Below are 13,075 nucleotides of genomic sequence, written 5' to 3'. Positions count from 1 at the left end.
ACAGCAGTCAGGTCTCCAAACCACCAGCTGCCCTGTGGTCCCAGCACCTAAGTTACCTACAGCATGATCCATTGACGAGAGGCGTGGGAAACATCCTCCTTCCCTTTGATCTGTACCGGCAGCTGGTTCCATCGGTTTGGAGAGGTTTCAGAGCTCTGTTTGAGCGGAAAGCCTAAGCCATGTCCAGATGGACAGATGTGCACGTGTGGCCAGGGAGTGAAGGCTGAGGTTTTAGAATCAGACAGTACAGGTTTTAAATCTCAGTTCAACTTCTTTACCAGCTCAGTGATCTTGGGAAAAATTAGTTCTCTGGCCAATTTCTCATTTGTTTTAAAAAATAAGAATTTGTACAGGGCTTTTTGAGAACTGGAAAAGGGGACTGGATTCATAGCAGGCCCTCAGTATGTTATCATTGCATTGTCGTTCATTCATGACTGTAACACTCACGTTTGTGTCCTTGAATAAATTTGAGGTGTTGAGCATTTGTATTTTAACTTGTAAACTTCTCATAATACAAATGCCATTTGCAGGCCTGAGAAATAAAAATCATCTCCTCCTCAAGAAACTCTTGTATGGACTCTCCAGGTTTTGAGCGCCTTGTGAGATAAAGAACCACCTTCCTGCCCTGTATTTGCCCACCTTCTACCAATTTTGGAATATTACCAAATGTTTCATTTCCCAGGATGTCATAAAATGGCCAGCTTGTTGACACAGAGTCCTACACGCTAGGGTTTTTGTTCTCCTGCCTTTGCCTCTCTTAGTCACACTGGTGAGCCAGTTGGCTTGAGGATAAATCATTTGGTGAACATGTGGAGATTGCCGTTTGCGATAAAACCTGTCTAAATTCCTGAGGCATATATAATCACAGAACAGTATAATTTAATGTGCAATTTAATGGCTATATGGAACTTTTCTTCTAAGAGCTTTTAAGCCAGATAATGGCATGGTGAGAAAATTATAATGATAACCACCACAGTGAAACAAGTGTGGTTGTCATTTAAAGTTCCCATGTAATTTACTTTAAATGGCAAGCTGTAGGCCATGGTCTGCTTAATAACCTGATACTTGAGACCACGAAGTTCCAGTTCTGTAAAGGAATGGAGTGAACCCTTGGAGTGTGACGTAACATGGTTTTCCCTGAAGTTCTTTGAGACTGGAAGATGATGGATTCATATGGGGAAAAGGCCAGTTAAGTGAAATCAACCTGTATGTTCTATACTAGTAAGAGACCTATAAGCTTATACCATAAATCGCTTTGTAAAATGTATTAAGCCTAGATCTGTAGTCATTGACACTTTTCAGCAATGGTAATTATTACTGATTAATCCTAATTGACCCACTAGAAACTGGGACTACTTCTTAAGTAGACCCTATTAATACATCATTCCACATATGCATCTATACCATATTGGATAGGGAGAATACTCAAACAGTGGGGGCAACACTAAATGTCCATGTTTCCTGGAATTATCTTTCTCTTTCACTCCAAATCCAAACTGAAAAGGAAAAACTTGTGCTTTCTGGATTCCAGGATAGTGCTGCTCTCAGAAATCTTTGTTCTTGGAAATCCTCGCTTCTAGGTTCTAAGAATCATAGGCTCACTTAGAGTTATATCACTGTCTGGAGTAAACCAAACTGGAGCCCACATGCTTTAAGCAGTGGGTATGTGGAGAGTCTGGCAGAGACAAATGACCCATCAGGCATGGAGACAGCCGGAATCCCTTTTATTTCCTAGTTTGTAGAATAGGACGGCTGTTTACAGCCTATTCAGTGACACAGCAAACGCGAAAGCACTTTGTACACCATAAAGGGCTGTAAAACAGAAGCTGAAATGAGACTGATGTAACATAGAATTCCCTTTCCCTGGTCCTCAGTCCTTTGTAGGCCCAGAGGAGCAAGCATCCTTCACTGCACTGCGGAGAGGCGAGATTACAGAGTAAGGTAGTTCAATAAAAAGGGGGAGGGTATAGCTCAGTGGTAGAATGTGTGCTTATCATGCACGAGGTCCTGGGTTGAATCCCCAGTGCCTCCATTAATAAATAAATAAACCAATTTCCCTCCCCCCCAAAAAATCGATAAATAAATAAATAAAATGAAAGGGTCTCCTAGGTCCCTGCCCTCCATCCGGACCCGCCTGGGGTACCTCCTCCAGGCTTCTCCATTAACTGTCTTATTAACCTTGAGGAAGGTCAGGACTTTCTGCTTAATTCTCCGCCTTCCTCGTTGTTATTCTGAAATAGAGGGAGGGGACACAGTAGCAGAGAGGATAATTATTCACAGAAAATATTTTTCTTGTTCTTTTTCATAGAATGCCTCTGGAGGGCATTTCTACAACAACCCATGGTCAGAGACCAAAAGGGAAAAAAAAGGCATGTGGAAAATAAAACAGGATATCTCCTTCCATTTACTCTCCCTTTCCAAGTCAGTGTGGTTCACTCTTTGATTCTGTTTCCTGACGATAACAGACCAGGAGCACATCAGAACGCTGTGTGTCACGTGCCTTCCACAGGTCAAATCGATGGCTTGGCCATCTAGCGTGGAAGTGTCATAAGGCCCTATAAAAACAGACCACGACAGATCTTCATTCTCTGTCCAGAAGGGGTTCCACAGTATCATGACTGCTTGAGAAGCCTCCTCCCTGCTCTGGGCAGACAGAGCCACTACAGGTGGGGCAGCCTGCCTGGGTTTGAGTCAGTGTCAAGGTCTGCTGGTCTCGAACGAGAGGGAGAAACTCTCCAGACAGAAATCTCTCCTCCCTGTCTTAGCATATTTTTATGTAAGTGATGAGAGGACCCAGGGTGGGTCGAGGGAACTCCCTGGACCTCAGAATTCCAAGTGTCCGGTGACCAGCCTTGTAGAGACTGTATCCCTCCCCAGAGGCCTCAGTCAGCCACGCGTGATGCAGAAAAGTTGATCCAGCGTCCAGCCCCTCTCTCCTCTCCTGGCTTGTGGGTTCTGTTCATCACTACAAATGCCATTTGGGGACTTTCCCTCTTTTGCTTTTATTGCCTTAACCCCAGACGAGTGAAGAAGAAGAAGAGGTAGAGGAGGAGGAGGAGGACCCGGAAGAAGACAGGAAGTCCACAAGAGAAGAGGAGACTGAATTGCTGAAGTCCCCGGAGCCTCCACCAGGCCCGGTCCTGGCTGCTGCAGAGGGGCCACCTCTGCAGGCCCTGGGCCAGCCCTCAGGCTCCTTCATCTGTGAGATGCCTAACTGCGGGGCTGTAAGTGTCTCTGCATCCTCCAGGGGTCTGGGGCTAGTGAGAACCGCAGGTCCAGCTGTGCCTGGCTTTAAGAGATGATGCATTTACAAAGGGCGCACTTCTGGCCTTGAAGGTTTGGCAGAGAAAGTCCACATTAACATGGCTTTCTTTCTTCCATCCATTCACTTATTCATTTGGCCTGTAGGTATTTCTGGAGTGTGTGATCTGTGTCATGTGCTCTGAGGACACAAGTCCATCCCGCCCTCAGGAAGCATGTGATTGAGGCTCTGCAGTGAGCCTCGGCCTCCAGAACTTAACTTTATGTTTCTTGGTGCCCCCCACTCCTCTGGGCTGTGTGTCATCCCAGTCCTGCCCTGGAAACATATTAAATTCAGTGAGAGAGCCCGCTGAGAAACAATCTCTTTTTATGGCATAATTACAAAGATTTAGCTAAAGTTTTATCTTTGTGCTCTTTGGGGGAAACAAAAAGATTTACTAAGCAAATTAATCATGTAAACAGGCTAAAAGGGTGTCTGTAATTACTTAACGTAGTATTTTCAAGTACGGTAGAAGCATTATTTAGCTAAAATAAAACCAAGTCACCGTTTGATCGTTCTTAGCACCGAAGGACGTATTGGCCTAATCTAGGGCTCCTTGTGTATTTTAAAGGATATACATTTTTTAATTGTTAGCTTTGGTCCGCCACTGGTCCCCCACTCATCTGAATTGTGGGGCTTTTCCCAAAACAGTTTTCTTAAAGCTGGGCACACCTGTGCAAGCAAGTTCTAGAAGTGTTACGTGAAAAATTAGAATGTTACTCCTTTCACAAGAAGCCCTGTATTCCGGAAGTTAGTGCTTATCTTTGCTTGTATGTCATGTCATATAGGATAATACTGTGTGTTGAATGCTGCTTGTGGTGTCTTGTCACTTAGATTAAGAAAGCAACCGTCTTTAAAATATTTAGATCCTAAAGCAGAAATTCACTTGATTTACATTTAAGAAAAAAATGAAAAAAAAATTTTAAATGATACATGCATTTTGCATTAGCTTTGAGGAGAACATAAGAAATTGCTAGCTTGTTTCTGTCTTTGATGTTTAATGACCTGGACGCTTCATTCCCTCATTGCCATATGGTATAGAGCACTTCCGTTCAGGGATGATTAAGATGTGACTTTAAATGACAGTATTCTTGGCAAATTTGTTTAGAAATTGGATACTTCTTCATTTCATAGTTTGGGTGTTCTAGTAAATTCTTTACAGAGTGGGAAAGCATCTTTTACTTTACCCAATCAGAAATACTCAGCAAGACGGGTATTTTTTCATGACTTTAAAAAACAAGGGGAAAAGCATATTGATTTTATTCCTTGCCTAACCATAGAGGTTTTGCCTGCTAAATCAGAGAAAAAAAATTTTTTTTGTCCTGCAAAACTCTAAACAGAACTCATGAACTTAACACAGAGCAACCATCTGTGGCTGGACAGCCCCGTGGGTACTGCCCTGAGCTGATGCATTTAACAATCTGGAAGTTAGGGCTCTTGGAATTCAGGGGTGTGGATTGCATCCCTTTACAGCAGTGGGTCTCAACTGGGAATGATTTTTTTCCCCACGAACAGTTGGCAACGTCCAGAAACATGTTTGTCACATCTGGGAGGTGCTGCTGGCATCTGGTGCATAGGGGCCAGAGATGCCACTAAGCATCCTGTGATGCTCAGGACAGCCCCACAACAAGGCGGCATCCATCCCAAAATGTCAGAATCCTGAGGCTGGGAAAACGGGCTTGATGGCAAGCTTCAAAAGACTGGGTCATTCCCCTTTTTATCAAACTGCAGTAAAATTTGGGGATAAGAATGTTGCTTCAACACTGTGGTACTGACGGGGGCTTAGGCATAAAATATAGACTGTATCAGAGCAGCCAGTGAGTGTCTTTCAAGCTGTGTCTCTTGGGGTCTAGGGCTTCCTGTGGGGAAGAAAGAGCTGAGTTCAGTTCTGGGTGCTGGATCTTTCAGCCAGACCTCCTCTGCTTTTAGCTTGGAGCTTTTGAGCGAGACTTGATACTTTTTTTTTTTAAGTGAAGAAATAAAGGAAAGGAAAAGAAAAAAGAGGCGGGAGGTAGTTTCTGGCTGAAAAAGAGTTTTAAAGCTAGCCCAAACCCCCTCATTTTACAGATGAAAAAAAATCAGGTGTACAGAGGGGAAATGGCCCAATGGTGAGATGGAGGTGCTGGGTGGAGCCCCCAGCCTCAGGTTATAAAAACAATGGGCTTTTTTAATTAGCACAGCATTTATGGTTGTGGTAGCGGGTGTCTGCTTTCTGTGCCATTTGCCAGAGTTTGCTTATGTGAAACCACTGTACCTTGTCATTAGACAATGTTGGAAGTATCACGTGTTCTACCAATGAGTAACTAATAACCCTAATTTCCTTTTCAGGACTGTAGATGTCATGTCACTCCCTTTCTTCCCCAGGTGTTCAGCTCCCGACAGGCACTGAACGGCCATGCCCGCATCCATGGTGGCACCAACCAGGTGACCAAAGCTCGAGGTGCTGTCCCTTCTGGGAAGCAGAAGCCTGGCAGTGCCCAGAGCGGGTACTGCTCGGTGAAAAGCTCACCCTCTCACAGCACCACCAGTGGCGAGACAGACCCCACCACCATCTTCCCCTGCAAGGAGTGCGGCAAGTAGGTAGAAATGGACCAGGGGCTGAATCGAAGTGTGTGATGAATGATGGCTCTGTAGGGGCTGAGCCAAGAAGGTCTAAGGTTCTCCAGATAGAAAAAGAACCTAGACTCTCCAGATTTTTCCTCATACCATTCTTGGGTCTACGTGGTGCCTCATGGTGGGTAGACCTTGTCTCTGACTAAGAATGTGGTCATTCTGATGTCTTAAAGTTTAATAAGGATGAACATCATCAGAGAGCAAATCTCTAGTAACAAAACTTTACTCTTTTCTAGAAATGGTGGATGGGACTCTGATTCCCACTTCTTCCCTTCACACCCAAACCTGCATTCATGTTGCTCTCTGTGCATCCCTGCTGAGTGACTTGAGAATGACTCTAAAACACTTAATCAGGAATTTCTGGAGCAGAGATGGCTTTTGTACCAGTACTGCTCATTCCTACACTGAGGGCAGACATCGCTAATCAATTGCCAGGACTTGATACCATCTTCATGTCACCAAGGAATAAGCGAGTCCCCAGACTGATCATCAGGCTTATTTACTTGAAATAATGAAACCTCCTCAGGCTGACTCCCACCTACTTGCCCTAGGAGGGACGATTGAGGGCACAGGGTCTCACCAGCTCCTTCTGAGAGGAACTGGCACCTTCCACTCAGTCCCCTCACATAGGCTACAACTGCTTATTCCATCAGGTGGAGACAAAGGACATTTTAACAACCAAAAATAAGTATTTCAAGCTCTCTGGTTGTCTTTCAGTGACATCCATTAAATGTTTTTCTTGTCTTATTTTTATGTTGTCTGGGACCTTTTTCTACCATAACACCAGTTAAGATTTTATGGAAAATGGAAGTATTTTCTATGGTATTCCTGATTAGGAATAACATTAGGCAAGTGTTTACAGAATGCTTCTTTTAGCTGCTGGAATTATATTCATTACAATAAACAGTTTTAAATATGTCCAATGGCAACTCATCAACTCTGTTCTAAGACGTGGGTCTTAGAAATCAGTTTTTTTTTCCCTTTATGAGCTCAAGAATGAATATTTATGCCACCCTCCCTCTCCAAAATCAGGCAGTCTCACATCTGGACAGAGTTTCTCTGAAGAAGGTCCAGATTGAAATATTTTAGGCTTTGCAGGTCATTCTGTCTCTGTCACAACTACTCAGCTCTGTAGCAGCCATAGACGATACGGGAACACACAGACATGACTCTGTTCCAGGAACATTTTATTTACAACAACAGGCTGGATTTGGCCCACTGACTGTCGTTGGCAGACCCCTTGTCCCAGGGCTTCTCATCCTCGGCACTTACATTCTAGGTCTGATGATTCCTTGTCTGGGGAAGAGGGCCTGCCCTCTGTACTGCAGGAGGCTTAGCAACGTGCCTGGCATCTACCCACCTGATGCCGGAAGTGCCACCACCACCACCCTGGTGTGGCTGTCAAAAATGTCTCCCGTCGTTGCCAGATATTCCCTGGGAGGCAGGATCACCCCGGCTGAGAACCACTATTTCATTCAAAAGCAAACAGTAGGAAATTATGTATCATGGCCAACAGGAAGGGATCTGGGGTGAAGAGTGAAGAGTGCAGCTCAGAAGTCAGGTACATGAAGACAAAACAGGAGGGTGGATTTGACCAAACCATTACTAGTGATCTTGAGCACTTGTGCTGAAGTGGAGGGATTGACAGTCCAATCGGAGAGGGTGGAGGAAAGAGGAGCTTTACTGAGTGTGTACAGGCAGATCTAGAATTTGGACTGAAAGAACAGGGACAGGCGGCCAGAAGCAGATGATGGGTTGTTTTATGATAGGAACCAACAGAGCTTGGTAGCACATTTCCGGGATTCTCAGTTTGGTCGAGAGAGCTTGGTTAGTGATGGAGAGAGAAAGGGGGAAGATACGGAGGAGAAAAGGCATGTGCCCAGACCACAGATGGACAGGAGTGCTTTGAGAAAAGCCCAATACATCATGTGTCCCTGTCGCCACCTCCTTTCCTTGTAATGCTTGGAGAAAGGAGAGAAGAGGGGCGCAGGTCAGTGGGGAGGTGGTCCTAGGGGCTAAGGAGCTGGGGGCAGAGCTACCCAAAACTGGACAACAGACTACACACCCGCTATTCCCAATAGGACGCCCGCATCTCCAAGAACTCACATCTTCTAAGTATACATGCTTCTTTTTCTTCATTTTTAGAGTCTTCTTCAAGATCAAAAGCCGAAATGCGCACATGAAAACACACAGGCAGCAGGAGGAACAGCAGAGACAGAAGGCTCAGAAGGCGGCTTTTGCGGCTGAAATGGCAGCCACGATCGAGAGAACTACGGGGCCGGTGGGGCCGCCGGGGCTGCTGCCCCTGGACCAGCTGAGTCTGATCAAACCCATCAAGGACGTGGACATCCTCGATGATGAGGTCGTGCAGCAGCTAGGAGGCGTCATGGAAGAGGCCGAGGTTGTGGACACCGGTCTCCTCTTGGATGATCAAGATTCAGTTTTGCTTCAGGGTGACACGGAACTCTAAAGCCCTGCGTGTCGCTGGGAAGCAGTGAGAACCCATGCCTCCGTCTTCATTCATCAGGAAACCTGGACTGCCTGCTCGTTTTGTAACCATTTTAAACTACCTGTTTTAAACAGTCATTTTTTTCAGGTTTAGAAAAAAAATTCTTTTCCTTTTATTTAAAAAAAATTGTTTTTGTGGGTGGTTGGGGGGAATAAATAATTGACACAATTCTATTTTAAGAGGTGTTTCATCCGGGCTACATTCCCATGAACTCATTCCTGTCCAGGAAGGAACCTGACATTCATGTTCTTTTGCTTTCACATGTGAACCATCCTGGTTGCCTTTTATCCCAAAGCTTGCAGTGAGAGAGAGAGTGTATGTGTGTGTATGTGTGTGCGTGTGTGTGTAAAAAGCAGGCTACCTTCTTCGTGCTGGTGTCTTGAGCCATCCTTCCCCAACAAGAGTCATTTTTGTTCTGACCTCATTCCGCAGTTTGCAGTGAACTTGGAGTCTTTGCCAGGAGACCACGCTAGGAAGCAGCTTCCCAGTGAGCAAAGCCAGCCCTCATATTCCATGGCTTTCTTCTAGCACACATGTCATTTGAAGAGTTGACCCAATGTGAAAATAATTTTCCTTCCTGCATTGCCTGTCACTTGGCCTGTTTCTAAAAACTGAGTACTGTAGCATTTCATGCTTTGACTCCCTGGCAGTGATTTACTAAGAAACTGGTTCATAGACCAGATTCGTCCTCCTCCACCTGCCCTGGGGACTGGTTGACTCTTAATTCGTGGGTTGACAGAGGCGTGTTTCAACCTGAGCTAGCTGGAAATCCATCTGGAGGAAAATAACCCCAACTATTAAGTTGCCAGGGCTCTTTTCAGGGAGGATGGTCGAGGGGCACCAATTGGAAGTACCTGGAACGCCAGGATGTCCCCTTTAGCCCAAAAACTAGATCAGAAGTTCGATTCTTTTTTGCCACACTGTTAATAGTCAGTGGAGTTCCGAAATTACTTTGTGCCACTTGGACGTACTGTGAAACCTCATTCGCTGGGATTTTGCCATCATTCACTTAAGCCAGACCGAAGTTTACCTTGATACTAACTCTTGAGGAAAAGGGTTTTCTAACAAATCTGATGGCAAGTACAAGGGAAATCAGCATTAAAGGCCAACAGAAATGGTTTCAGATACCACTGTAGCTACCATGTTTGCATTCAACAATGAATGTATTCATTACAGTCATTTACCAAAGCACTTTTAGAATTCTCCAAGCTGTAGAACTCTGCCTCCTCCTGTCCCTGCCAGCAGGGTTGCTGTTTGTACTTGAAGGTAATAAATCTATAATCCTTCCAAAATGGCATTTAGCTCAGGCTTTTGAGCTGAATCAGACTGCTCCATAGCCACTGTTAGGGCAATGGGTGCACACCTTCAGGCCGGGATGCAGCCCCAACACAGAGCTGACGCTTCTGGCTGATGACTTCCAGAGCAGGGGGCTTTCGGGCTTTCCCCCACCCCAGGGAGTCTGATGCCCCAGCTCGTGTAGGCATGGCAATCCTGCCTGCACTTTGCTGGCACATGAATAGCTTGATGTTAGAGAGGATGTTAGCAGAAGCAAGAGGATAGGACCCAAGCATCCTTTCAGGTGTCTCTGCAAAAGCGTTTAGTGCACACTCACGCCCCACGGTGGCCCTACACAGGCAGCGTCCTCTGAATCTCAGGAAAGCCATGGACAAGAAGATAAATACAAAGGTTGTTTTCATTTCCATCATTCTGTTTTCAGAAAAGAAGTCTTGAAGATTTCCTTTATCTTGGTTTTTTTTTTAAGGAAAAAAAAAAGAGTTTTTCATTTGCTGCCGTTTCAGACAAGTTATTCTAGCCTGTGTTTTGAGTTCTGAACTGCCTTGGCAGGGCATCTGCTTTATGGCAGAACTATTCCAGAACCATTCCAACTGTAATATCGGCTGATCCCATCTGTCCCAGTGACTATTTCCCTCCGCTGGTGGGTGTCTGAGTGATTCTGGAATGGTTCTGCTATAGGGTCTATGAAAGCTTATCCATCAAAGGAGCAAACACCCAGAAAAATGTTTATAAAGCAAACGTATTCGTTCCATCTGAAGACTTGTCCAGCCATTCCAGTTTAAAACATTAAAAATAAACTGAGTTGCCAAGGCAAAAATATAAATGCACAATTTAATTTTGATTCTCCATGCAGTATCGCGTAAGCATTTTTGACTTGAAATAACCAAAGAACTCCTCCTCGACGAGACAGTTCACTTTTCTGAATTAGTATTTCTTCACAATAACAACTTAAAGAATTGACTTCATAGTAAAATATTGCACTTATTTTTTTTCTGAAATGATTCTGCCTGCATGTATGTGTTGTGTTGTAACCCCCCTCCGTTCCTCCCACCCCGAAGAACTTTCCTGCCCAATGGTTTCTGTCTTCAACACGGTTATTGTTTACTATGAGATAGTTTTTCATTAGTGAGTTTAGACCTCTTTGAGAAAGTTGTATATAAAAAGTTAACATATATTTTATGGAAAAACCCATCTTATTTTCAAATATATTTAACTGCTGTTCTATTTTATTAGAGGAAGGTTGTAAATATTTTCTAGGAGTTCTATTGTAAAGAAAAGTATTTTTGAAAAAAATTAATGTAATAAAAACGAAAACATTTTTAAATAGTGGTTGTGATTGCTTCCTGTCCTGGCTTCGTTGTGTTCTATTCACAGGAAATAACTTGCATGCCTTCCCATTTTAGGATGTAATTTATTCCAGTTTGCACTATTTTAAGTTGACGTCATAATATCTACTGTGTTTCACTGTGTTTTCCCCGGAATGCAGGTCCATTGGTCCATATCAAAAGCACTATGTATAGCATATTCATAATTTTTTATTTTGTAACGTGTGTATTTTTAATAAGGATTTTATGTAACATTTTGGCAAAAAGAGGACAGTATTTTCTAGTGAATTTTATAACACATTTTGCTAAAAATGTTTCTTCCTAGGTCAGTTTTTGTTAAGGTAAACCAAAAGTCTTATTTTACCAGGGGTTTAAAAAAAGTTTGAAGCTTGAAAGCAAAGTTATATTTAAACATCATATGTAACAAATAAATAAAGATGTTTTATAGACTTGTCCTAAAAAGGTGCATTCCTTAAAAACAAAAACAACTGGGGCATTCTAGGTTGGTTTTCCCCCTGAGTGATAAGCTTTTTTATTTTAATGACAGTACTTTTTTTTTCAAGAAAGAAAGAATTTTACTTAAAAAGGTTCCAGTCATTAGCCTTCTCAGAAAGTTATTACACTTCTTATAGATAGACATTCATCAGAGATGTAACCAAATAGACACTGTCATATTTATTTGTGAAAACCTGACTCAGTATTGCATCAGCTGCTCTGAAAATAAAATGTTATCTTTGTAAGTTTCATTTGACTTAAACATTCCTTCTTTCTAGCCACTGAAATGATGTCTCATTGCTCATTTACCATTAGTTGGTTTCTGTAGACCGGGTTTAGACATGTGCTGATCAGATTTAATGCTCATCAAAGGGTCCCCACCCAACCCCACCCCAGAGGCCTGGATGAACATTCCTGCTTCTCAAGCAGCGGAGCCACTTGAAGGGTTGATGGTTTCTAAACCGTGGGACTCACATTGCAATTTAGGGGAGCTCAGTATTACACACAGGCATCTGACAGTGAACTCCCCAACAAAATCCAGTCCATCCGGCTTTATATTGCTAATCTGGATTTCCGAAGTCCAAAAAGTGTGTTTACTGTTTTAATGGTCAACCACAGACTTTAGGAGAAATCTGAGATTCTGGATTTCAGATAGAATTTGGCCAAGTGGGCAAACCCATTCAGGACCTTGATCTAGCTTCTTTGGGGTTTTTTTACTCTTAATTTTTGCAGTCAATGTTAGTCCTGTACCAAATAAAATAGCTATTCTTTCTACAAACAGTGTGCAGTTAGCCAATGCTGTAAATGTAAATTCTGCCTCTGGGACTCAGGTGTCCAATGTGAAGACTTTTTCTTAACTGTTAGATTCTTTCAGTCAGTACTCAGGTACCAGGCTGTATGGTCAGGCCACTCAAGATGTCCGTTCTCTTGTACTCTGTACATCCTTTCCCCACCAGTGCCTGCTTCACCTAAACCTACTCACATGACTGACCTTCCTACGTGCTTGCCCCAGGCCCCAGCTGGTGATCATTCTTATCAAAGGGGTGAGGAGTGTGCCCCTCTGCTGGTTTCCTTGGTAACAAATGAGCCAACCTGACGTCAATTCTCCCTATAAGTAGCAGTCTCCACCCCAACCCCCACCCACGGGAGCAAAGACGGCCACCAGGTCATGCCCACTGCTCACCATCAGGAGCCGCTCCAGGACCTTGCTTCAGACAGTAAGCTTCCCCCAGCCTTTAAGCCACTGATGTCTCTGTCACTGACTCTGGGCTCTTTCTTTCTTGGGTGCAGCCCAGCACGGGCACTTCTCCACACTGTATTATACATGGGGGAGTTCAGTGTATAAAGATGGCTATGACATCATTCCTTCCTGTCAAGGAATTAATACTTAGAGAAAACATACAGGGCCCTGGGAACTGATCTGGTTCCACCACTGGGAGGAGCAGAAGTCATGCTTTATTAATATTCTGAACCACCTCACCATCACCCACATATTCACAGCAATTTATAATAGGTGCTCAGCAACTTTTTGTTAAA

At 43.8% G+C, this 13,075-nt stretch overlaps 1 protein-coding gene and 1 non-coding gene across 15 annotated transcripts in view; both read left to right on the top strand.

Moving 5' to 3' along the window:
• The window catches only part of TRERF1 (transcriptional regulating factor 1), a 195,041-nt gene extending 183,251 nt beyond the window's left edge, over positions 1-11,790 (top strand). For 11 of the 14 annotated variants that reach the window (XM_031434688.2, XM_031434686.2, XM_064476495.1 and 8 more), the window contains 3 exons: positions 3,021-3,224; positions 5,630-5,877; positions 8,060-11,790. In XM_031434688.2, the coding sequence (XP_031290548.2) occupies positions 3,021-3,224; positions 5,630-5,877; positions 8,060-8,384 (777 nt within the window). In that variant the 3' untranslated portion in view covers positions 8,385-11,790. The remainder of the gene's footprint in view (positions 1-3,020; positions 3,225-5,629; positions 5,878-8,059) is intronic. The other 3 variants (XM_031434699.2, XM_031434697.2, XM_031434702.2) reach the window with 1 other exon arrangement.
• On the top strand, positions 1,960-2,032 carry TRNAD-AUC (transfer RNA aspartic acid (anticodon AUC)). Its single transcript has one exon. It is a non-coding gene; the product is annotated as a tRNA-Asp (tRNA).
• Positions 11,791-13,075: the final 1,285 nt, after the last annotated feature.

Source organism: Camelus dromedarius, chromosome 19, assembly GCF_036321535.1.
Source record: "Camelus dromedarius isolate mCamDro1 chromosome 19, mCamDro1.pat, whole genome shotgun sequence".
Lineage (NCBI taxonomy): Eukaryota > Metazoa > Chordata > Mammalia > Artiodactyla > Camelidae > Camelus > Camelus dromedarius.
This window is presented reverse-complemented; position numbering and strand designations above follow the sequence as displayed.